Source organism: Corylus avellana, chromosome 3 (genome assembly GCF_965113065.1).
Source record: "Corylus avellana chromosome 3, dhCorAvel1.hap1.2, whole genome shotgun sequence".
Lineage (NCBI taxonomy): Eukaryota > Viridiplantae > Streptophyta > Magnoliopsida > Fagales > Betulaceae > Corylus > Corylus avellana.
Genome location: NC_142492.1, coordinates 11,421,894 through 11,448,737, shown reverse-complemented (window position 1 = coordinate 11,448,737; position 26,844 = coordinate 11,421,894). Strand labels below are relative to the sequence as shown.

Genomic DNA, 26,844 nt, shown 5'->3' with positions numbered 1-26,844 from the left:
TAGGGACTGATGGGCACTACACTATCAGCCCAATAGAATAGTGTAGTATGTAACATTATTCAAACAAAATGTGAATGAGTAATGCTAGAAAGTAGAAACCACACGTTTATTTCATCCCACTCGTTGACTTGACAGAGACTTTATAGGGTACAAAGAAACGTATGGAAAGAGTTCAAGTCATGATGGGTCCCGCTCAATGAGTTTTTTTATTTTTTTGTTTATTATTTATTTTTATTTTTTATTCAAAGCGGGAGAGGAGAAAAATGAAAAAACAAGGGTGGGTCTTTCCCATAATTGATCCTAACCGAAGAAAAAAAAAGAATAAGACATAGGAATGCTTGAGTTATGTATTCACGTGCTACTGATTATAGATGAGAGTCGCGATAATGAATATCACTTACAAGACCCACGGTTAAATAGAAATTCATTTTGTTGTTATTATATTTTTATTTAAAAATCATTATTCTCCCCAAAATACTCTATCTAAATCTTTTGAATAAACTAGTCATTTTCTATTATGCTTCTCCCCATTTGATAATTTCCGTATATAATATGTACTAAAAAAATGCTTAGAGTTCTCATCTTTAGGAAAATCTCTATTACTATCTTATTGGTCCCCTTTTCTACTAATAAATCCCTTAATTTTGCATCAATATTTTTCTATTGGCCTGGGTCATAAATATTTGTAGCAATAGATTTTTTTTTTTTTTTCCCCTATTCAAATGAGGAAAGGGATAGAGTTAGATACTATTCAAATATTTGTACCAATAGACTTAGATATATCAATAGTATTTTCATTATCTTCTAATTCTTTTTGATGAATTTCTTGTTCATTTATAAGTTTTTCACCTAAATTATCTTCTATATTTTGTTTATTGCTAATAACAAATTTATTTAGAGCTCCTCTTTGAGATTCAATAAGCTTTTCTACTTTTTTTTTTTTTTTTTTAAGTTTTTCATATCCAGATGCATATTTTTTAGTAGAAATATTTGATTAAAAATATTAAAAAATTAAACAAACACGATTTTTATATATATAAAAATAGAACAATAAAACCGAGTTGTGGTTTTATTGTTCTATCTTTTACTGTACAGCTAAGGAAGCATATTGTGGGCATTGTGAGTTGTGGTCGTTGTGCAGTGAAAGCATGCTGAGGGCCTCAATATTATAAAAAAATAAAATTATTTTTTTAAAGCATGTTGAAGGCCACATTATTATAAACAAATAACATATATATTTTTTTAAACATGTTGAGGGCCTTGTGGCCGTTCTGCAGAAAGTATGCTAGGACCTCCATATTATATATATATGTATATATATATAATATGGAGCATGTTGAAGGCCTTGATATTATAAACAAGTAATAATATTTTTTTAAGCATGTTGAGGGTCTTAAATTTTTATACAATTTTTTTTTTTTTTTTTTTTTTTGGCCTTAGAAATTTTTTTTTTGGGGCTTATGAAATCAGGGCTCTAGGCGCCGGCCCTGAGTTAATTACACAATTATATTGTACTCAAATATGGGTAAACTTCTACACAATTATATTGTACTCAAATATGGGTAAACTTCAACCGTTGTCTCTCGAGCATTAGTCATTCAAAGGATTTAGACCTTGGCCAACAACGTTAAGAGCATACCCATTTACCATATGAGACAACATTAGGAGATCTCGTTTCTACTTCTCCAAGACAATATAGTTTCAATTTAATTTACAAGTCCAACTATAGACTCAATAAAGTATTTCAATTATTTTATAACTTGTTGACACGTGTCAGTATATAACTGCAGTGTCAGTATATAACTGCAGTCACGCCAACCGCTAATTTATTTTTTGGACACTCTCCAATCACAGTAACACATGTCAAAAAATTGTAAAAGAATTATTGACAAATTGTAGGTCTAATATTATTCTTTCAGTAATGCCTTAGTTGTGATCCGAGCAACATTAATTGGCCTCTAAAAAATTCATTATACACTTCTTCTGGCTCTACAAAAAAAAAAAAAAAATTCTACCAAGGCAAAAGTTTGGACCATAGAGACTATAAAATGTCAAACGATTCTCAAAATAATTATAAAAACGTCATAACTCTATCCTTGATTGCAATATTATCAACCATTAATTTTTGTTAGCATTAAATACAAATAACATTATTGCAATATTCTAAAAAATATATAAAAATGCTTGTATTGAGATTCCGATTCCCCCTGAGTGGCTTATTTTGATCTCTGCGCATGGCTGCCCGGGACAGATAGGCCTTCACAAGCACATTAGTGAAGTATAATTTGAGGTAAACAAAATTGTAACCAGTTACAATATCACAAGTGTCGTGTGGACAAGAATAAGAAAAACAAGAAAGAAGCCACAAACGTTGGATCCTAACAAAAACAGAGAACTCCTGAAACCAAAATCTCTCAAGAGTCTGAACAATTTAAAAACAATGCAAGTGGCAGGACACCTAACAATACAGGAAATTGCAGAGAAGACAAGAAAAAAATGATCAGCCAAAATCTCAAACAACTAATATAGATTTTACAGATAAGAATCAAAAGAAAGAAATACAAAATTATACACATTAACATCACTTAACAGATTCAACCGGCGAGGAGAGTCTCGATAGCTTCGAAGAAAAGAGGTGCCATTTCAGCGCCCGGAGTCTTGATTGCACACTTGACACCAAGGGTTCCAACGGCAGTTGTGAGTTCGATCAGAAATGGTATCCCTCGAGGGAGTTTAGCAGAGAAGTAGAATACATCCTGGTTTGCATGTTTGCGCTTCGCAATAAAGAAGATATTTGATGCACCTAGCCGGTCTATAGCCGCTTCCGCGTTGTTCACCACAATACCAGGGAACTCCTTTGAAACCTCATTTGAATCAGGAAGGGACCTCCATGTCTACGATGGGAAGAAGTATAGATTTCAATGCCATTATCAAGACTTCAATAAACTCAAAATCTACATGCAATGTGAAAACATTCTCTGAATCAACATGTTTCATAAGCCAAGCATTCCTTTTTTCACACTCATACAAAAGAATCAGGCTCAAAGTTGTTTGTTTTCTTAAGGTGGTTTAGGGGTGGCAATTCGTGTTCGCGTGTCATATTCAGGTCTTGTCGAGGTATGGATATATAGGTCAACCCCAATTCAATTAATTTAATTAAACGAGTCAAACCCCTTAACCCTAATTCTCTAATTTTATATTGGGTTCATGTCGGGTTACGAGCTCTAGCGTTGTACAAGTCGTGTCAAGGCACAAGTTTAAGACTATATAGGTAAATCCTAACCTGGCCCATTTAATTAAACGGATCAAACCCCTCAACCCTAACCCACTAATTTCTTGTTGGGTATGTGTCGGATTTAAAGGTCATGTCAAAAATTGTCAACCCTAAGGTAGTTGCACCTTCTGGGCCAATGATTTCATTAAGCCCCTTAATCAACCACCCTTCCCTTTAATCAACCAACCTTCCCTCCTTTCCTTCTCGCCAAAGTTTCATCAGGCTAGACAAAATTCATTCTTAACTATTAGTTAATAAATTTCAACAAGCTTTGTGCAAAATTATTTCATGAATCTACCAAGATTCTCAACCTACACTTCAGTCTTAAAACGTTCCTCCCTCCAACTATTGTTCTATCCTTAATCTTGTCAAGATGGATACTGCAACACATGATATATGAGAGTAAAGAATGGCTGCCTACACTACTGCTATAGGTGGGAACAGCAGTTACAATTGAGTAGTTTTCTATCATGCTCTACTCTGTTAGTTGTAAAGATGTCTCTGACTATAGAGGTCCACTCTGCCGTCCTAAATTAAATGGACAGCATAACTCGATAACATTCTAAATTAATTAATGAGAAGCACAGAAAAGCAAAGCAGTGCTATGAAGCTTAATACTCCCTGTCTCCTTATTCTTCCTTTTATTTTATTTTTGCTAACAGAGGTGGAACTCACCACATTATTCCAAAATAAAGAAAATAGTACACAAATTTTTACCTCAAGGAAGCTTCCACGCTCCATTCTCCCATCCTCGGTGAAGAACAGATGCAATGAAATTTTATCATTAAAGTACCACACTGGCTGTTGACTGTTTTTCACAGCAACCTGCAACAGTGAGCTTGGGGGGCCTTGAGAAAGATTCTGGAACATAACCATAGGCAGAAGAGTTGTAGCAGATGTCCCAGGTTGCAATTGCGGAACCTAATAGATGAAAAGGTAACAATTTAAAAATTAATAAATAGAGAAACAGCAATATGAGAATTTAAAGAGACATCCATGAAACATACTAGGGTTAGGAAGTAAGCCCCACAACCCAAAGCAGAAAATCCCACTCAACCATGTATTAATGACCAGAAATAGGAAAAATAATGTAATAACTACCGTTAAGGGTCCAGCAGCCGCAAGACCAAACGTATTCTTGTTAAACTGAATCAGGAACCCATCAAGTGCAATTTGTGTGTTGTTCTCAAACAATAAACTGTAAAATATTTGACCATCCTGTCGTGTCAGCTGTGCACTAATTTGTAAACCTTGGCCAGTTGATGCTGGTACTAAAACAGGCAATGGAGGGCTGCAACAAAGGCCAGAAAAGTCCAGTAAATGCCAGTTAACACATGCACACTAAAGTTGCTCCGATTTTAGCAACAAAGTAATCAGAATCTTTTGAAGCAAAACATATCATGCCAAGTTTATCAGTAAATGCAGATACAATTTTATAAATTATTGAACAAAGCGGTAATTATTCACTTAAAGATACAGCAATTCTTAAGTATTTACAAGCTCCTGGATTACTTCAAGAAATAAAAGAACATTTTGCAATGTTCATCACACGTTAGTCCCCTTAAAAAAAAAAAAAAAAACAGAGGCATCACAAGTCCTATGACACAAAGCAGACAGCTAAGACATTACATCATACTTACCTAGTGGGAGAAGCTGGCTGATCAACAGGAACAATAGCATTATTGTCAAGGCCTATCAGATCACCAAGCAAATCTGGCACCGGAGCAGCAGGCGCAGGTGCAGGTGGTGCAGGGGCTGGTTGCCTTGCAGTAGAATATGGAGCATTACTTGAACTAGTTGGAGATGATGCACTACCCTCAGCTGCATGAGAAGGTGATTCAGAATATCCTGTTTCACTCCCCTCAGGATAGTCATCATCTTCTGTTCTCTGGGCTGTGGTCTTCACACGAGTTACAAATGCTTCTGGGGGTTTGTGATAAACAGAGGATAGGGTAGCAATGTTGGCAAGAAGCTCATCCAGAAGACTTGGATCAATTTGGTTTGAATCATCACTTATAACAGGCTTCTCAGCCAAGACAACATCCTTAGCTGCCTGAGAGAGAAAACATAAGCCCGTTAATGTACAACTCAATACTGTGGTCTGCATGTCATCTATCATTATCCATGCGTGCAGCCAGACAAGTGTTGTAAAAACCCTAAAGAATAAGACAAGGCTGACTACCTAGTGCAATCACGTCTTTCCTACAGAAGTTGAAATTGGCTAGATTCTTAAGACCTCAAGAAAGGCACAAGCATGATGGTTACATAATGTTTGAGTAGCCAACATTATAAATTCTTTGTTGAGCTGAGATTGGTCATCCAATCAATGGGGGATTGACATTGAAGTGCTAGATGTGGCATTAGCATAAGGACTCCCAGCAACCTCCCCCCCCCCTCCCTTTTTAACTCTAAAAAATGTAGCTGTATCTCAAATCAATACAATAATAAAGTTTGTTTTGCAAAACCACACCTCAGGATCAGTTGATAAGAGACGCCAATATATGTATGCCCGATCTCGTAGATCAGGATTGTCAGTCTCCACAGTGGCATTATTCAAGACAACCTGTAAACACACATAAAAACTGCCTCAAAACAAGCCCAAAGACTGTATAGTGTTTACACGTAGTTGAAGAAAAAAGTTAGCAGTTTAGTATAAACACCGCTTAATAAGCTCCATTTGTGCCAAAAATATCATATCAAGCACAGAATACTGTTCTTATCTTTCTACATATGCAGAAATAGTGATATTTAACTATGATATCCCCATCATGATAATATTTGCTTCAAACATGGTTAACAATGCACTTGTTTCACATTCAATCTAAGATTTGCCTACTCAAAGGACACACGGGTAATAAATGTAGCATCCGGGATGATCATATGGACTTCTTACAAGTATTTGGCTCAACAAACTTATGCAGGGAACAATCTAGAAAAGCTACACTCTCTCCAAACACGATATATGATGACAGAACCACTGAATGAAAACTAAATAATAACGAACCAATAAATAACTGAAACAATGAATTAACTCAGATATTTAAGCCAAACTCAGGAAATGAATATATACAAACAACACAATCGGCAAGCAAGGCATAGATTCATTAGCATTAGCTACTAAGAAATGCTGTTCTTGCTTTCAAAAGAAAAAATTTGATTCAGGTTGTTGATATCATTGTATATTGCTTTGTTTGGTTTTGTGAATGTCGTCTTTCAAGTAAGCTTATAACTTATTTTGGATACTTCTTCACAAACCATAGAAATACTCGTTGGTCCCCTTATTTTCCTTCAATAAAGCACTCATTTCTTTTCCATAGTATACCTTCCACCCTTGAACATCAACATTTTTTTTTTCTTCTCTTTCAATCCTTTTTTTTTTGGTCATCTTCTTTTGAATCACTAATCCACCACACTGAGATAATTTGATAAAATTCATTCATGAAACACTTGAGAAAGGGTTTAAGAAAGAAAGTCTAATTATACGGCTCAATGGGGTGACTAGTGACAATGTATCATACAAAGAAAGTTGAGGCTCAAAATAAAGAAAAATGGCATAATCTCACTGCCCAAGGATTTGCATAGTTCTTCAATATTCATGACTTCAAAAGATTCAAGTGCAGCGTAAAATATATGATTTTTGCATTCGGCCTAATAGAAGAGTAATGCGACTAACACAACAAATTTATTTATGCGCTTTCAATTGAAATATGATCTCATGAAAACTTACCCTCTACAAAGAATGATTGGCCCAAAACTCACAAGGGTTACAAATCTTTGCATTTGTTATCCTCAAGATATTCTAAGTCACGTCTATCCTTAACAAAGAGTCATGTTTATGTGGCTACGTGCATGTGCAATAAATTGAGTATGAAGGCAGTGAAATTCTTTAACAGAAGTAGCATAATGAACTTAAAACATAAAATTCATGCTAAAGAAGGAAACATTTTGTTTGCCCACAAATCTCACACCTACAGTTGGTCAAACCTCAAATCTCATCCTTGAAAATGAGGAAAATAGCATTAGGCTACAAGACCAGTAACTTACCGCAACAAAACCAGTAACTTACCGCAACAAAATGTAATAATTTATCGTAATATTTAAGGAAAATGTTTCGCTTAGGACACAATAAACTTCAACCTCTTTTAAAAGAGCTTTTTTTCCCTCCTTTTTTCTGGTCAATCCAGACACACTCTGACAGACGAGCCAACTGGATTTTCCACAAAAGTAATTGCATCTACATCAACTCTATATCCTTTAAATACAATCATCCTCAATCAACTCAGAACCTGAATCAACTCAGTAGTCTAAAATTCCATTTGAAGACTACAGAAGGAAAAAGAAAGCTGGAACACACAATTGATCTAAACAAATGCTTGTAAAGTATTAAAGCAGAACCTGAATCATCTGCTGCGGGCCTTCAGTTGGCTTCTTAAGAAAAAGTTTAACAGTGGCAGTCAACAATTGCAATTGTACTTGTGCAGGCTCTTCAGGAAAACTCTCCAAGAAACTTTCAAGAAGCTCATCAGCATTATCAATTCTTTCCGCATATTCACCAATTATCCAGATCATTGATGCCTGGGGGATTTTTTTATTTTATTTTTGGATGGGGGGACAAGAAATATTAGTTTGTTAGGAATAACTGCTACCGTAAAGCTTAAAAATTTTATAACGTATTTGTTACACCAGAATTAGCACTACCTTAGCTTCTGGCTCATCTAAAGTGTCTAAGCTCTCACAGAGTGTTGCAATGATAGACTCGTAGCTGTAAGGGAAAACAGAGATTTGCAATTAAATTTGGAAGAAAGATACCATCATTCAGTAAGATGCTCCTATACCCACCCCTCCCAAGAAAGAAAGAGTAACTTACGTGTTAGGGTATCTTCTAAAGATATCTTTAATAACTATAATTGCCTCCTGAACCACATAGTTAACTTTAATCTTGATCAGTTCGAGCAAAACACTAATGCATCGCTCAGCAGCTCTTTCTAGCTTGATGGCACAACGACCAATAGCACGAACAGCTTTTCTGACAAAATCTACATCTACTTCTGTAGCATACTCCTTGAATTCCAATAGAACCTGCAGAAAGGTCAACCCAGGGAGCATCACAAACTCTGATGAAGACATTCTAGAGATAAGGCAAACACAAACTGAAAATAGCCACTCCTAGAAAAGGAATATACCTGGTCTATATTTCGGTCTGAAGCAAGCTTTATCATGATTTCTAATTTCTCCATTTTCACATAGATTGGATCATTGTACTTACAGAAAAACACCTATAAAAGACAATAGCATTCCATAAGCTTGTACTCCTTAAAACATGGGATGCAAGTATATCTATAGGTGCATAAGTACGTATAAGGTTGAATTGACCTTAATTTCATGGGCAAGGATTGTAGGCCGTCTTTGTACTATAAGATTGATGTTTCGCAATGCAACATATTGTATCTCAGGTTCTGCAGAAAGTAAAGTCACAAGAGGTGGAGCCATCTTTTTGCAAAGATTTCGAACCACATCAGTACTGGTGATAAGTTCCATTTGTTGGAGGATCATCTGCAAGGCAATATTGGAAAAGGTAAAGACGATGGGTAGTGAACATAGCTGACAAGTTGGTAACTGTTGAAAACACCATCGACAATATTGAAAAAGAACACATATCAATCAGTGGAAATAAATGCCACCTTAACAGCTGAAAGGACAACTGCACAATTAGCATGTTGCAGTCTTGGAGTAACTCGCTCAACTATATTTTCAGCTTCACGAGCATCAGGTGCCTTGTATCTAGAAAGAGCATCCAAGATAAAAACTTGACCCCACCTGGAAAAGTATGTATTGCAACCAAAATTAGACAAGCAAAAAAAAGGCCATTGCAGCATAAAAATGAAGGAAAAAAAAAATAGAACTAAGTCTACGATATAAAAGATGCTAGACAAGTGCTCGGAGTGCTTCTGACCACTCTGCTACTACAAAAACCTAGGATAGACATGAATTATCAGCTTGGGACTAAGGATAACAACCAATGTTATTCTCAGTAAATCAATACACAGGCGTCACTAAACTAGGGACCAGATACTGCAAAATAAGAAATTTAAGATGTTTTGACATATAAACAAATTCATAAAGTTTCTATTCTGCAGCATATTACTATGATGAAATTGATTAAAGAAAAACTATAACATCTGCTGCAGACTAGCACCTTGGAGTAAATTGATGTCCCACCTTATACTTCGCCAGTCGTAAAAAAAATAGGTTTTTCACATTATCAATAAAAGTAAGAAGCATACATACTCTGTGCATTCATTTAAAGCAGTAAGGAGCTTTGAGAGTGTGTGACTGGTGATCTCAAAAATGGGTCTGGCGCTATTTTCTTGTATCTCTGCAAGAGCTGCCACAGCATTTGCAACAACCATTGGATTATTGTCTGATATCAAATCCTTGAGAGATTCCAAGAAACCTCTGTCCTCAACTAACTCCGCATTTATGTCATAAAGTTTTGCAACACATATGGCGGCCGTCTTGCGAACATATGGATCATCATCCTGTCAAAATATAATTAAAAAGAAAAACTTAATTGCTGGTCAAAATTCAAGGAATAGAACACTGACTGAGCCAGGCACATGGATAGGATGGTGCAAGTGAACATTGGCTAATAAGTTATGACAGTATGACTTGTCAAAAATTAACAATAGGCAGATGTGGTAAAAACGTCAATGTCATCCTTAAATCACCTTGAGACATCTCTGAAGAGGATCACACAAATATTCTGTAATTTTATCAACACGTATGCATCCCATTGTCCGTACAGCCAATGCCCGAATCAAAGGATTTGGGTCCTGTGAATCCTGCATAAATGCCCATAAAATAAAAAGTTATATAGAGATTTCTAAAATCATTATTATAGCAAGTTGAAGATTACGTTTCAGAATCAAAGGAAAAGAGATCAACATACATGTTCAATTATAATACAGAATAGAAAGTGTTATATTATCTAGTATTGACAGGAGTTTTCAAACCCAATGAAGCAGGAGATGCTTAAAAAAAAAACATACATCCATTTCTTCCCCACTAATAGCATTTCTGTCTTACTAAGAGATACCCCTAAAGTTTTCAAAAGTACAATCTTCTTCTAGGAAGTTCTATTCTTTTCCCATATTTAATTTTTGTGTCACTGAGTAGGTGTGCGTGTGTTTTGCACCCCCCCTTCGAATTCTGACATCAATAATTATACTAAAAGAATAACTAATGTAAACTATGCAAGACAGAAGATTCAATTCTTCTCCTTACCTTCACAAATGTATTTACTGCAAGTATTGCTAGGTCAGGTTGGCTTTTAGCATAATTAATAAGATACAGATAAACAAGCTTTTTCAACTCCAAATTCTCTGTTTGCATGCAATTCACTACATCCGTGAACAAAGATGAAACATCCTTCCCAACAGTCATTGCAGCAATCACCTTCTTAACAGCATCTTTTCTCTTATCCTGTGTAAGGCATTAAAAAAACAAATAAACAAAGATTATGCTTTACATAGTTTTGGATGAAGCACAAAAGGCCAAAAAAAAAAAACAAATAATAATTACATAGCCTTAACATTTATAAATTGAAAAAGAAATAAAAGAGCTTGAAGACTAACAATTATGAAGCAAATACTGCAGGGCTATTAACGACTATCTAGTAAAGGGGATGACAATTTTTTTTGATAAGCGGGATATCATTGAAAGTATAAGGCGCCCCCAGGTACACAATAAGCAAACAAAAGAAGCCACTTAACTAGTAGGGGCAAAAAGAAAGAAAATCATGATAACTAATCACCAAAGGAGAAACAAAAGCAGCTGTACAAAATACAATGTGTAGAAAAATAAAGACTTAATCTCCTCTAAAGGTAAAAGTCCTCAAAACTTATATCATTCATTTTCCTCCATAGACACCACAAAAGGAACGAAGGCACCATTTTTCACACAATAGCACTCCGAGTGTTGATAGCAGTCTGCCAACAAGCCTACATATCGAGTACTCGTCTAAGCATAACCAAGGCAACCCAAATCAACTGAAGAGAACATTCCAAACGGCACAACCAACCTCGCAATTAAGCAAAAGATGATTCATAGACACCTCATTCATTTTACACATACAACACCAATCAACCACAATGATGCGCCGCTTCGGAAGATTGTCCATGGTAAAGATCTTCCTAGGGCCGCTGACCAACCAAAAAAGGCCACCCTTAACGGAATGTTAGTTCACCAAACACTTTTCCAAGGAAAGAACCATCCTAGCAACCCATGACATTGTAGAAGGATCTAACACCAAACAACCCTCTTTTGGAAGGGACCCACCACAGCTTGTCCTACCCTTCCTATCTCATTCACACCAAATACAACACCATGAAGAACAAGGCAATGTAAGCTTTTGCTAGAGCGGCTCTTTTGAAAGGGACCCTATAACTTGTCCTCCCCTTCCTGTCTCATTCTTGCTAAATACACCACCTTGAAGAATGAGGCAAAGGCTTCCACCTTCCAATCATGAGCTGCTCTAGCAAAGTTCACATTCCACTTAATGACACCTCCAAAAAATTTCAGGTGAGTCGCAATAGAAGCATCCTTTGTGCAAGCAATATAAAAAAAAAAAATATGGAAAGACTTCCTTAAGGGCCGTATCCCCACACCAAAGATCATGCCAGAATCTAACTTTGGAGCCATCTCCAACCTTAAGGCCAAGACATATAAGCCTAACAAAAATATTATAACCTTCTTGTAATGTAGAAACAATTATCATTTATATTCATTAAATAGTAAAAAAGAGATAAAACACATCTACCATACTAATAGCATCAAATTTCTCCAAGCTGGATACAGTTTAAACAAAATCTTAGAATAAAATGGAAAAAGAGTTCAAATTCAGCCTGGCCATTTTCCCTACTAATAAGGACCCACACCAAACTTTACTTGTCAAGACAAAAAAAATTGTTTAAAATAGGCAATTAACCATCTAAAAATGAGCTTTCAGATACTAATAATTCTGTTTTCTGACATAATACGCCTCTCTCACTTCCAGCACTACGCTGCTTGAGAACATTTCAGCCTGAATAATTCTCCATTTTCAATGGCTTAACTCTTCCACTCACGCTATAAATTTGAACTCCTTTTGAGTAAAGGTAGTTTTGACACTTATTCCTAACCCCAAAAAAGCAAAGATAAACCTCTACTCCTTCCACTAGATACAATGACCTATCTCTTCATATTGTCCTCTAAATTGGAACTCCCCCGACCTAAAGGTAGTTTCTATATCTACTACTAGACCCCAAAAGCAATATACCATAATTATACCTAGATTTTGTGAACAAAACATTACAAAAAATCCACAAATGCCTAGATGATTGCTGGAACCTAATATCTGAAATGGAAATCATAATCGTCAAAACTGGTCATAGTTAATGTGATAGCAAAGCAAAATCCACGTTCTCTTCTATTTTCCTACGATTCCACAACAATCAAACAGGAGATCAATATTTTTTCCCTCATCTCCTTAAAAATTCCAATGTAAATCCGTAAAAGCCTCATCCATAAGCAGAAACTCGGAAATGCCATCACGAACAATCCACAATGCACGGCTTGATCAGATAGAAAGCAACGAACTAAAAAAACTCACGCCACCTCCAAATCGTACTGAAAGTCAGAAAATCCAGATTTTCCATCCTTCTCCAGCGATTCCTCGGCCACGTCAAACACAAAGATGTAACACAATTCCGATCCGCACAATCCAGAAAACGTTACAGAACCACACAACACCAAATCCGATATAATCAGACCACAAATCAAATCGAAAACCAACAGATCTGCTCGCAACTCTCATCAATTGGCCACAAAGTTAGCATTTCCTCAAATCACAAACCAAATCGACGCATATCACAGCTCACACACACACACACACACACACACATATATATATATAGCGAGAGAGAGAGAGAGAGAGAGAGACCTTATACTGAGAATTGAGCTCCTCTTTGAGCTCGGGGATCTCACCCTTCTTGGTGGTGGAGAAGTACTTGGAATCGTGACCGCTCATCTCTCTCTGTGCGTGTTCGTCTTCTTTCTCTCGGAGCCGAGCACGGAGAAGAAGAAGAAGAAAAAGAAGACGAAAATGTTTTCGTTTTAAATCGCACTGGCTTTAACTCCGAGCCGGTTGGCGAACCGCTCACTGGACCGCTATGCTTGACCCATGCGAGCCGGGTGGCTGGTCGTAGACTCACTTGGTCAATGTCGTGAGCCACTTGGGCCATGATGGGCTCGGTTTGGTCCGGTTCATAATTCACTGGCCTAATAGATCTTGTTGGGACAAAGTTTTTTTAAAACAAAAAAAAAAAAAAAACTAAAAACTAAAATTCCTTCGGCCCATTTTAATATATGAATATACGTTTTCAAAGTATATGATTCTTAATTGTATTTTAAAAAATATATATAAAAATCACATATGTTAAAAACATATAATCATATATCAATTTAATAGTTTGTGTTAAAATAAAAGGAATAAAAGATATAGTATTTACTTTGCTGGATTTGTATCCCTTGGGTTATTAGTTTCTTAGCTTTGATTGATTGGAGTTGCATTAATATTCGCATCCTATCAAGTTTTCATATCAACGTTGATCACAGTCCACTAATCAACAATGGGTTTTGGTAAAGTCTTACCACCAAAGAAAAGAGGAAACACATCTCAAACACAAAATCTGTTTATTTTTCAATCATCACCAGTCAAATACAATTGAAACTCATGCTTAAATAGTCACTAATTAATAGTAAAGTTTTGGTAGAATCTCACCTCCCAAGAGAAGAGGGAAAAAGGAGGATCCTATTCCAAAGAAGATGAACCACACTTCTATCGTATGTGCAATTCTCTTCAAATTCAAAAATTATTAATTTCGTATATCAAACTTTACAAAATTTTTAATCTCATCAATCTTAAATCCTAACAAAGGGGACAAGAAATTCTCAAAATACCACTCTATTTTCCTCATTTGTATTATTTGCAGTATAGAAGAACATTCTACCATTGGCTTTTGGGAATGGTAATAAACATTATTTACCTAATTAATATTTTTATTATATCGAAAATCTTACTATTTTTTTTTTTTTTTTGGTATCTTATTTTCAAATAAAGAATGATACTATAAAAAAAAATATACAATTTTTATTTGGAAGTAGTCCGCATCGCACGTGTCCTTCCCTGGAGCACCGCTTCACCGCCTTTCTATTGGAGGCGGTTCTCTACAAAGACAAACCTCATCTCCTAGATACACTGTCTATTGATCGACAATCAAGCGAGTCGAGTCAATTATCACACAGACCCATCTTGGATCTTAGTCGAACATCATGGGACACGGTATCAAAATTTTCATTTGGATCATAAATTTCAAGCTCAAACAATTATCATAGACGATAAATTATTGAACAAAGAAAATTTTGTAACTGTTTCTTATTCAAATTCGTATTTTCAGGTGAAAAAGGCCGACAATTCAAGAGGCTCAAGTCCTCTGCCAAGGTTCTGGAAAACCCATTAATCTTTTTTAGCAAATTTCAGTTTTTGCACACACCCACATGGGTTTTATAGGAGATGATACTCACACAATCAAAGCATCGTTTGCAGGAAGATCACAGGAAAATCGTCGAAGACGAAGACGCATATTTTGGCGAAGAAGGCGACGATGATCGCCCTGATGGTAATTTTGTACAAAGTATAGTGATTTTGTTAGAAATTGTTTGTTTGGTTTCGATTTGTGTTTTTGTGTGGATTTGATTGATTCGAGGTGAGATAGATGGAAAGAAGAGGGATTTCAGCAAATTGGAGCTGAAACCTGATCATCCTAATAGGCCTTTGTGGGCTTGCGCCGATGGCCGCATTTTCCTTGAAACCTTCTCGACTTTGTATAAACAAGCTTACGATTTTCTTATCGCTATAGCCGAGCCCGTTTGCCGGTATCAAATTTTATATCCAATGCATTATAAGTTCTCTTAGATGGGTCTCAATTTGTCAAATTATTGTGACATTTATGTATGTTAATTTTCAATTTATAGGCCGGAATCTATGCACGAGTACAACCTGACCCCACACTCGCTGTATGCCGCGGTGTCTGTTGGTCTTGAAACCGAAACAATCATAGCTGTTTTGAATAAACTATCAAAGACTAAGCTCCCTAAAGAAATGGTTGATTTCATACATTCTTCCACAGCCAACTACGGCAAAGTGAAGCTTGTGCTTAAGAAGAATAAGTACTTTGTGGAATCCCCATTTCCGGAGGCAAGTGATTATGCTTTCACCTTTCCAGTTATTGGCAATATATGGAGATTTTTGCGTTATGATGCTAATGATTACTAAACTTTGAGCAGGTATTGAAGAAGTTGCTTAATGACGGCAATATAGCCAAAGCAAGGATTAATCCTGAGGTTGGTTTCTTACTGGGATTATATTTGTAAATGGCAGGTGTGTGTGTGTGTGTGTATTTTTTTTCATGGCATTACTTGTTCTGATAACTTTTTGGTTTTTGGATGATTTGGCTAGTGGTTTTAGACCTTGAGAAATGATTTATAGGGATATTGTTCTAAGAATTGGCTTGTTTGCTCCATGGTGAACTGTTATTAGAACATATTTGTTTTAATTGTTAGCATGCTCCGTTGGGAGCCTCTTATAAGGCCAAGCATATTTGGGATGGTGTTATTGAAAAGCTAGAATATAGGTTGGCTAGCTGGAAAATGATGTATTTATCGAAGGGTGGTAGGGTTACCCTTATCAAGAGTACCTTGGCTAATTTGCCCACTTATTTTTTGTCCCTCTTTCCTATACCGGTGAGTGTTGCTAAGCACATCGAGAAGCTTCAACGCAAGTTTTTGTTGGGTGGTATAGGCGAAGAGTTTAAGCATTACTTGGTAAATTGGCGAAGGTTTGCTCTCCAATCAAGGAGGGAGGGTTGGGTTTCAGAAATCTAATGGTGTTCAACCGTGCACTTTTAGGGAAATGGCTGTGGCGCTATGGGATTGAGAGAGATGCTTGGTGGAGAGTGGCGGTAGATTCGAAGTATGGGAGCGGCGGTAGATTCGAAGTATGGGAGCTTATGGGGTGGGTGGTGCTCTATTGAGCCTGGAGGAGCTTATGGGGTGGGGTTGTGGAAGAATATCAAGAAAAGGTGGGAGACTCTTAAAGGCTTTACTATACATGTGGTGGGGGATGAGACGAGGATTAGGTTTTGGCATGACTTGTGGTGTGGAGATACGGTTCTCAAGGTCGCCTTTCTAGTTTTATATGGAATTGCTTGTGAGAAGAATGCTTCCATTGCGGCTAATATGGAGATGTTGGGAGTTCAAATCAGTGGAATGTGAGTTTTACTAGAGAGGCACATGATTGGGAGTTGAAAGTCTTTGCATCCTTTATACAGGTGTTGCGTTCAGTCAGATTGAGACGAGGGTGTGAAGATAGATTGTGGTGGATTTCTTTCAAAAGAGGGCTATTCAAGGTCAAGGCCCTCTTCTATTCTTTGGCTTGCAATGAGGGTGGGAGATTCCCTTGGAAGAGTGTGTGGCGGACACAGGCTCCTCCGAGAGTGGCTTTCTTTGTTTGGTCGGCAGTGCTAACCTTGGATAATCTCAGAAAGCATCACGTTATTGTGATAAACAGGTTTTGCATGTGCAAGAGGGGTGAGGAGACGGTGGATCATCTCCTTCTTCATTGTGAGATTGTTTCGGCTCTGTGGTATATCTTTAGTCGCTTTGGGTTGGCCTGGGTGATGCCTAGATGGGTTTTTTATTTGCTAGCATGTTGGTGGTCTTCTGGGAGGCAGAGGAGTGCTGTGGTTTGAAAGATGATGCCAATTTTTTTTTTTTTTTGTGTTTATGGCAGGAAAAGAACAATAGGTACTTTGAGGACTTTGAGAGGTCTTTGGAGGACACATTTTATTCTCTTGTTTTCACACTTTGTATCTTTGGACTGTGTCACATCTGTCCCCGTTGTCGATTAGTTATGATGATTTCCTTGCTCGCTTTTCTTTTTCTAGTTAGGTGATCCTTTTGTATACTCCTTGTGTATCTTGGGGTGCCTTACGCTTTTAATAAGATTGGTTATTACTTATAAAAAAAAAATGTTCTAGATCCATATGCTGTCCTAACTGTGTCTATTTTTTTGGGCCCATGCTTCCTCGTTTCCAATAATTGTAAGGGTTGATTTTGTTATGAGACCTTAATAGGATCCATTTTCTGCTTTTATGGTACGAGGTTTGATACCTGAATTTGTCAAGATTCAACATTAACACTGTATAATGTATATCATAAGGTGCCAGTATATTTCTCATTAATCCTGATCAGATATGCTTAGCAAAAAAAAAAAAGGATTTGTTGTGATGTTGTCAAATATAGCCACTTTACACTTTTGCATCTAATGGCTGTGTGTGCCTGTATCTCTGTTTGTTTCTGGGAGAAGTAGCCTTATACCATATTTCAACATTTTCTATCAATTGAATATTGGATCTGTATTTGGATTCTGTGTAGGGTTCAAATGGAACTGATGGATTTACAATTAGTAAATCAATGGGTGAAATTGGAACTGGTCACGAGGATTTGCTTAATCAAGCAGAAGTGGCAGCTGCCGCAGAAGAAAAAGAAACTCATGCATTTGAAATTGATCCTTCTCAGGTAATGAATCCTTAAGTTTTTTGAAATTGTGTATGTGTCAAACTATAGGTGATTCATCATGCCCCGTTAATTGGGTTACTTTACCTAGGTTTTCATCCATGTGTGGCCCTTGCTCTTTAATTAGGCAGGAGGCACTTATTGGTACAAAAGTATATCAGCAGGATTTAGGTCATCCTGTTACCAGTCTGTCACTTTATTGGAATTATGGCTTCTTGTTTTCTTTTTTTCCTGGTTTTGTTTGAAAGGATTTTATTGGGAGGCTTGGCTTGTACACTATTAATGTATGATTTATCAGATCTGCTTGTTTCTCTGTGTTGCATCTAGAAGTATTTTTGTATTCACATACATTTCTTCCACTAGCAATAAACCTAAAGGTCTGATGTGGCCACCAAAATGGGAAACATCGCTTTTACAGATTCAATTGAGTGCATTTTTTATGGATCAAAAATATCTTTTCATCACTTGGGATCCTTCTTGACTTTAGATAAAAGATTTCATTATGAAACATTTTTTTCTCTAATTGACAGGTTGAGAATGTAAAGCAACGCTGCTTGCCAAATGCTTTGAATTACCCCATGTTGGAGGAGTACGACTTCAGAAATGATACCGTGAGTTAGAATTCTTGTGTTTTGCCCCTGCTATAAATAATGACAGAATGTTAAGTTGAATTTCAGGGTTGTTGAGTGAAGGCACACCCAGCACCTTCACAAGTTTCCTCATATCTAGGAGTCACATACTGCATCTTCAATATTAACTTTTGATCCTTGACACTGCAGGTCAACCCTGACCTTGATATAGAACTGAAGCCTCATGCGCAACCACGGCCATATCAAGAAAAGAGCCTTAGTAAAATGTTTGGAAATGGTAAGCTTAGCTTGCGATTCTTGGTAACTAACTGATTTTAACTGGGGACACCCTCTAGATTAATTGTGTATTTATCTCTTGGGTGGAACCTGTATTGAATGAGTCACATTTTGGGACTACAATTTTCAGTGTCATTGTTGGATCATAGTAGATTACCTGAGCGTATATAAAGAAACCATGATTAGTTATACATTTTGTGCAGATTTTTGAATAAAAATACAGGCCTGGTTCCACATGCTAATTTTCAATATTCTATACTGGGAAACATATAAAGTTTTTCTCTTCACATTTCAACTGGTATTCACCTGAACATGTTTACAAACTTTTTTCCATGATTGGATTTTCACAGAAAGAATAAAAAGAATGGTATTTCTGAGCAGTCCTGGATATTAAACAGACCTCGTTAGAAGATAATTTTAATGTGCCTGATTTGCATCTTTTGCAATCAGTTTGGCTACAGCACTCGCTCCTCTAGCTAATTGTCCATCATTTCCTAGTGTGATTTATACGTTATGTATGGCCATGCATAAGGGCATATCAATTGAAGTGGATTCTTGTGTGATCAATCAAAGCCTCTTGCCAAACTGTTAAGAGCTTTTTCCAAAGCATAGAATTTTTTGGATGTAGATGATGATATCTGTACTGTTTGCTTCAACGTGGTCACGTGAATGAACCGCAGGATGTAATCTTAGTTGACAGTTCAAAATTATCAATTGTAGGTAGAGCAAGATCTGGGATTATTGTCCTACCTTGTGGTGCTGGAAAGTCCCTAGTTGGCGTCTCTGCAGCCTCCCGAATAAAAAAAAGCTGCCTTTGCTTAGCAACAAATGCTGTTTCTGTGGATCAGTGGGCTTTCCAGTTCAGCCTATGGTCAAACATTCGAGAAGATCAAATTTGTCGTTTCACATCTGATAGCAAAGAAAGATTCCGGGGCAATGCTGGGGTGGTTGTGACAACATATAACATGGTTGCTTTTGGTGGTAAACGGTCTGAAGAATCTGAAAAGATTATTGAAGAAATAAGAAATAGAGAATGGGGATTGCTTCTCATGGATGAGGTAATCTTGATCATTTCCTTGATATGTTACATGCATAATAGAGTTCATACCTGTAAGATTATGTAAATATTATATGCATAGTAGAGTGATGTATTGCATCTGTTTTGTTCAGGTGCATGTGGTTCCTGCTCACATGTTTCGAAAGGTCATCAGCATTACTAAATCTCACTGCAAACTTGGGCTCACTGGTATGCCTGATTGTATTTGTTTAGATTGTCTACAACATCAGCCTTTATCTTTTTCTGCTGGGAACTGAAAATTCGTCGACTAATTTGACTGCAGCCACGCTTGTGAGAGAGGATGAAAGGATTACAGATCTGAACTTCCTTATTGGTCCCAAATTGTATGAAGCAAACTGGTTGGATCTAGTGAAAGGTGGTTTTATTGCAAATGTACAGTGTGCTGAAGTATGGTGTCCAATGACGAAGGAGTTTTTTGCTGAATATTTGAAGAAAGAAAACTCCAAGAAAAAGCAGGTTTGCCTCTTTTAAAATACATTTTAATACAGGCAAGTTCTTTGTGCTTTGCAGTGAATACTTCTGTAGTCACAAGTGGGTGTATTTTTGTCGTGTAATCGAGCCATCATGTCAATTCTTCTTTCATCCAACGATTTTTTGGGTGGTGGTTACACAATTTCTTTTTTGATTGACTTCTGCTGTTCTATTTAGACTTTTCATTGTAGAGTATTGTTTTGTGATTGTGAGAAGTTCTGATATTTCTCTACTGAAGTTAATACGTGAATTGCTTGGTAAAAAAACAGCAGGTTCACTGGTTGTTGTATACGGGGGGAAAGGGGGGAACTAAAAAGAAAATGTTTTAGGGGGTAAAAATTGATTTAAAGGGTTATATTTAAAAAAAAAAAAAACACTGGGGAATACATTGAGGCTTGGAAAAGTCATCGTAGTTTTGCCCCTGGTTGTATATATTGCCTTTTTGACTTGGTTAGTTTTGCTCTAACATGCTTAATGGTCTCTTACATTTCAGGCACTTTATGTGATGAACCCAAATAAGTTCAGGGCATGCGAGTTTCTCATAAGGTTTCATGAACAGCAGCGTGGCGATAAGATAATTGTCTTTGCTGACAATCTTTTTGCACTCACAGAGTATGCGATGAAGCTACGCAAGCCTATGATTTATGGTGCTACCAGGTTGTTCATGGAGATATTTTTTCTTTAGGAGTACCCTTCTACTTGTGCTGGTTCATATCTAATACAGGCTACCTATATGTGTAATATATAGCCATGTTGAGAGGACAAAAATTCTTCAGGCTTTCAAGACTAGCAAGGAAGTAAACACTATTTTCCTGTCCAAGGTACTTGATTGATGTTGTTATCTTCTTTTTAGTTAATTTTGATGCTTGAAAAGGCTTATGCCTGATTTCATGGATTCATACAATTTATACTATTTGATGATTGAAGTACATTTAAAGTTCATTATAACATGCTTGAATGTATAACCATAAAGCTTTATTGGGTGCATGGTGTGCCTGGGCAAGCTCACCACTCAAGTGCCGAGTTTAAGAAACTCTGGCTTATTTTTATGTAATAGACTTTATTTTGGTTAAATTCTTTGTAGTAAAAATCCGTTGTGTCTTTGTGGGGAAGTAAACTTGTCCGCATCATTGGCTAGTTATTCCTTGTAATTTCTAACCTATAGCTTTTGAAAGTTGGAACATTTAGACTATAGGAGGGTGGTTTTAATTGTTCTTGTTATTTTCAGGTGGGTGATAATTCAATAGATATTCCTGAGGCAAATGTGATCATTCAGATTTCTTCACATGCTGGTTCAAGACGTCAAGAAGCCCAACGTCTGGGTCGTATTCTTAGGGCTAAGGTTAGTCTTCATATTCTCTTGTTATGTGTATAATCCTAGTTTGTCTTTACTAATTGGTAGTAGAAAATAATTTATCAATTCTAATTGATTGACATAGTGTGAATGATTCAATCTTGAATAAAAGAACCATTGGCCATTGGTTTGAGATTTTCATTTCAGTGGATTATGCTAACCACCAGATTTAAGACCAATACATTCCCAATTGGATCAACAGGGTAAAATTCAGGATAGGATGCCAGGAGGTAAAGAGGAGTACAATGCATTTTTCTATTCCCTTGTGTCAACAGATACACAGGTATGCGTTTATTCTCTTTTTCATTTGTTTTGTTATTAAACCAGATGATTATAGAATTTTCTTAATTGGAAATCTGAATCTTTTTAACATGGTGTATGTTTATATTTTTTTCATTCAGCATTTTGATATCCGATTTCTCTGTTTGATTTCAGGAGATGTATTACTCGACTAAAAGGCAACAGTTTTTGATTGATCAAGGTTATAGCTTTAAGGTATAGGATTATATATTATTATCCATTGAATCAACTGCACTTTTCAGATAGATTGGTGTCCACAACCTGTGGGGATATAGCGTTCCTGAGTTTAGGAGTATCAGAAAATATTGTTAGTTTTAGCCTGCCCTTTTCTTACTGTTCGCTACCTTCTTTAAAATGGTAAAGATGTGTGTCCTATTCTTTGCCAGAAGCAGCCATGAACAGGATGCTAAGGGTCCATTTGAATTTGCGGTTTTAAAATGTGTGATTTAAAAAATAGTGATTTCAAAACATGTGATTTGAAAACACGATTGTTTAAAAAAGTTAAGCATTTGATAAAATCGTGATTTGGCCTTTAAAATTGCAGTTGTGCCTTTAGAATCGTGTGGTTTTAAAAATGCACTCTCTTGCTTACAATTTGCGCACACAGATTTGTTTACATCTTCAAACCGTAACTTTTTTAAAGAGTAAACCTCCTATGCGGTCCATCTGCAAAAGGGATCTTTTGCAGCAACTAATAGCACAAAGACACATCACCTAAAGCACAAAAAATGCACACAAATAATCTACAACCTAATGCACTGGATTTTGAACTCAAAAGCAAGAAAAATTGAACTACAGAGGCAGAAACAAAGAGACCCCCGTGGGTCTCTGCTGAAACGATGGCCGTGGGTCTCGTCAGACCCACGGCCAGTCAGACCCAACCACCCGGCCAGACCCACGGCGTGGGTCTGGTCGTGGGTCTTGCCGTGGGTCTGGCTCCGGCGCCGTGAGTGACATTCTCCGGCACCGTGAGTCATTTATTCCGGCTTTAGGATGAAAAAATTTCTAAGGGTTAATCTTCCCCTCTAGATTTTAGTTTTGAATTCAAAAATGAGTTTTGAGGCATTAGAAACGAGTTTTAAGGCATTAGAAGCTGATTTTGAAGCTGGATTTGTCAGAAAAGAGGCCGGAGAGGGTGACCGGAGGTAGTGACCCAGCAGCTGGGTCTGGGCGGAAGTGCGGCTGGGTCAAGCCAGACCCAGCCGTGGGTCTGGCCGGCGCAGAGGGATGGACGGCGCCGTGGGATGCTTGCCGGCGCCGGTGGTTTGGTTGTGGGTTCCCTGGCGCCGTGGGTTCCTTGTAGTTTGGGCGTGAGTTTATCTAGTGTTTTTGATCTTATTTTGTTAAAATGCACTGGATTATGTGTCCACACATGAATGGTTGCTGCAAAAGACCACTTTTAAGGTCCGACCGCATAGTAGGGGCACCCTTTTTTAAAACACACCTCCAAACAATACACTTTCATGATTTTGTTTAAAATCGCACTTTTGGGCTGCGATTTCGTAATGCCAAATGGACTCTAATACATGTATGGTTTCCCTAAGAATCATTCTAGATCTAAATCATGTGCATTGGTGAAGTTAAATAAGCTGATGTCACTGAAGATTCTGCTTAATTGTCCAAGAATTGTAATGCACACAAGCCATCAAGATAGTATCTCGTTGGGATCTCATTGTGAAGTAATTGACATTCAACTTCTACTTGTGACAGGTAATAACAAGCTTGCCTCCACCTGATACAGGAGCTGATTTGAGTTACCACAGTCTAGAAGAACAATTGGCACTTCTCGGAAAGGTCTTTTATCTTCACTTCTCTTTCTACTTTAAATTCATCAGTTGAATAAAGAAATTTCTTTTTCGCACATCAGGTCTTGAGCGCCGGTGATGACGCAGTAGGTTTAGAGCAATTAGAAGAAGATGCAGATGACATAGCACTTCATAAAGCCCGCCGTTCAATGGGATCCATGAGTGCTATGTCAGGTGCAAATGGGATGGTTTACATGGAATACAGGTACGATATCCTTTTCTTTTTTTTCTTCCCCTCAACTCATTAAGAAATATGAATAAGATTACTTGCTGCACTTCTTTTTATTACTCTTCTAATTGCATTTTGTAGTCCAACGCCTATTAGGATCCTCGGAAAAAGATCCAGTGCAGTAGGGCAGCTTCATATGAGAACATGGATGGGTTGGGCCCAATCTGCTCAAGCACCTGCTTGAGTAGTTGGGGCCCACCCATGCTCTCACATGCCCTGTTTTATTGTAGCGCAATGAGGCAAGGCTATTGCTCTAGATTATGATCTGAGATGATTCATGTTTATGGTCAAGATTTTGTTTTATTACATCTAACAATATACATCGTGTCAAGTTATTTAAGATTTTAAATACGTGGCAACCTATATACCATGGGGCAACATTACGCCAGTAGATCTGACTATAAAATAGTTCATCTCCATTTCACTTGGAGTTAAAGGTTCATGATCCTGCCTACTTCACTTCGTCTTGTAAATTAGTAACTATCATGATTTTGTGTCATTTGCGGTACTTTTAAGGCCAATTGCATTTTTGAGTCCAATGTCTACCGGGAGAGGATCCCTTTGACGGTCAAGATTTTGTTTTATTGAGTCTGATAGTGTACATGGCAACTTATAGTGAAATCTAATATGAACCGTGAAAAATGAAGAGAATCATAATTTGCCTACCTCACTTCATCTTGTAAATCTGCAACTTTCTTCATGGCTTCTGTGTCATCTGCAGTACCGGGCGAAACAAAGGGATGAAGAACAAGCCCAAGGAACAAGCCAAGCGGCATTATTTGTTCAAAAGACGCTTTACTTGAGACATTGCAACCAATTATGCCCAAAACTGAAGAACAAGCCAACAAGCAAGGATGGTGGTTTCTTTTTGATGTTACAATTTGTATACTATTATGAGGAGGAGAATTATTACTTGAAAAATGGTTTTTCAATAATTTTTGTTTTAGAGATCAATTTAAAGATGGTAAAAAAAATTGTTTTTCAAGTAAAAACATTTTCAGTAAGATCTAACTAATTATATAACCATAAAAGGACCCTAATTTGATTTGAAAAACCTTAAAAATAATAAGGAAATAAAGCCCTCAAATCTTAAAAACCGTAGAGTGTGGTACAAACTAGTCCAAAAGCTTATTATATACTCAATGTTTAACATAAGCCTATACACGATACCAAAACATTTTCATGTCAAAAAAAAAACGAAGACATTTTAATCTAGTCTATAGGTTACTCTCTTCAAGACTCAGCCACAACTCATCGATCACATACTCAATATGGTGACACTTTTGATACCAAAGATACAAGCTTCACACAGAATTTGCTCTTAAAAACGGGCTTATAAAAAGAGGGTGTCCAAGAACTTATATACATATGGTTATGATTAGATATAACCCATGTGAGACACTAAAGATCATAACAAAGTGTTCCTCAAATGATGAAATTGGTACTTGAAATTGCTAGTAGGTTTGAGAGATCATCGAATAAGATATTTGTACCATAGATATATTTTTTTTTTGTGGGATTAGTCATGAATGAGTTAGATTCGATGCTATCGGTTTAAGTTTTTGAGTTGAGTGATGATTTAAAATGATTTAAAAATAAAGGTTAGTTTACTCTCTATTTTATTTAAATATTTTTACCCCGGAGTTGCAGTTGGTAATTGAGTTTCAAAATTGACTGCAGCCAAAGTGGTGCATGACGTAAGCTTGTCACCATCTCTTGAAGTTGTTGAGAGATTCCAAATGCAAGATACTTTTGATAGAAAAAGAGCAAATAATGTGCAACTTTAAGGATTCTGCCCACTGCCAACGCTGGGGGGGAATTTCTTCTGCCTAAAATAGACCTAGAGAGACTCTATAGCATTTGACTGCTTTTGCTGCACATTACCTTTCTCTTTCTTTTTTAGCTTAATATAAATTGCACTTGATTGTGAAGACAAAAGTCAGTTTAATTATTACACAAAATGCTGAGGGGAAAGATAAGAAAAAAGCCACTCTCCTAACAAGCCAAAAGATTCACTTAACCAAACCCTAAACTCTCTGCTCACCCAGTACTGCCCATTATTGCTCATATAAAATCAATATATATATATATATGCTCATATAAAATCAATATATATATATATATATATATATATATATATAGAGAGAGAGAGAGAGAGAGAGAGAGAGAGTTGGTGTAAAAATAGAGAAAGCAACATGGACCTCACTTCCCAATTCCAAGTAGTGCAGACAAGTGGAATAAATGAACTTTACAAATGATCACTGAGTGCAAAATCATAAGAAAGTTTTGGAATAAATAAACTATAACAATTATTCCAAAAGAACCCTACTTGGGTTTTATCAACTTTAAGCCATCTCTCTAACCCTTACTAGGCAGGAACTCCATGCCTACACGCAACCGCTAGAAATTTGAAAAACACAATTTTTAAAAATGCAGTTAATTAACGTTTGATAAAATTGAAAATTGTGCGTTTTAAAAACATACCCATTTACCTACGATTTCTACGTTTTAAAAACCAGAATTTTGTTTAAATAGCATTTTTGGTCTGCGAAATCGGAATTAATAGCGAAAAAGTTCATATATAGTTTTATATAAAGCATTATGAAGTGTGAACTGCTAGCTGTTAGATGGCTGCCTAATTGATTTCCCACTAGAAGAAAAAAGCATCAAAGTTTTATTCTTTTTTCTTTTTTTTTCTTGAATTAAAAAAGTATCATCATCAGTGACATAGGGTTCTTTCCTGTCTGCTAGGTGGACAAATATTTTAAAAAATAAAGCTGGTCTACTTAATAAT

The 26,844-nt window shown here is 36.7% G+C and overlaps 2 protein-coding genes across 3 annotated transcripts; one reads left to right on the top strand and one right to left on the bottom strand.

Annotated features, from left to right (window-relative positions):
• Window positions 1-2,274: 2,274 nt before the first annotated feature.
• LOC132174649 (beta-adaptin-like protein B) lies at window positions 2,275-13,398 on the bottom strand. Its single transcript, XM_059586286.2, has 15 exons — window positions 13,254-13,398; window positions 10,559-10,756; window positions 10,003-10,116; window positions 9,563-9,813; window positions 8,956-9,091; window positions 8,648-8,827; window positions 8,458-8,550; window positions 8,142-8,353; window positions 7,973-8,036; window positions 7,670-7,849; window positions 5,745-5,837; window positions 4,915-5,327; window positions 4,376-4,565; window positions 3,992-4,195; window positions 2,275-2,894 (listed from the first exon to the last, which is right to left on the bottom strand). The coding sequence occupies exons 1-15, from the start codon at window positions 13,338-13,340 to the stop codon at window positions 2,595-2,597; spliced, it is 2,715 nt and encodes a 904-aa protein (XP_059442269.2). The 5' UTR covers window positions 13,341-13,398; the 3' UTR covers window positions 2,275-2,594.
• A 1,091-nt stretch (window positions 13,399-14,489) lies between these two features.
• XPB1 (DNA repair helicase XPB1-like protein) lies at window positions 14,490-25,004 on the top strand. 2 transcript variants are annotated; one of them, XM_059587744.2, is made up of 20 exons: window positions 14,490-14,654; window positions 14,770-14,813; window positions 14,919-14,991; window positions 15,088-15,247; window positions 15,347-15,569; window positions 15,659-15,715; window positions 17,807-17,950; window positions 18,478-18,558; window positions 18,727-18,814; window positions 19,534-19,871; window positions 19,984-20,059; window positions 20,154-20,347; window positions 20,856-21,019; window positions 21,111-21,183; window positions 21,591-21,704; window positions 21,919-21,999; window positions 22,152-22,211; window positions 23,727-23,810; window positions 23,884-24,026; window positions 24,772-25,004. In XM_059587744.2, exons 1-20 carry the CDS (start codon window positions 14,645-14,647, stop codon window positions 24,851-24,853), a joined length of 2,289 nt encoding a protein of 762 aa, XP_059443727.1. In that variant the 5' UTR covers window positions 14,490-14,644; the 3' UTR covers window positions 24,854-25,004. The 2 variants fall into 2 exon arrangements, with proteins under 2 accessions (XP_059443727.1, XP_059443728.1); XM_059587745.2 differs by lacking the exons at window positions 14,490-14,654; window positions 14,770-14,813; window positions 15,088-15,247 and having other exon boundaries at window positions 14,917-14,991.
• The last annotated feature ends 1,840 nt before the right edge of the window (window positions 25,005-26,844 follow it).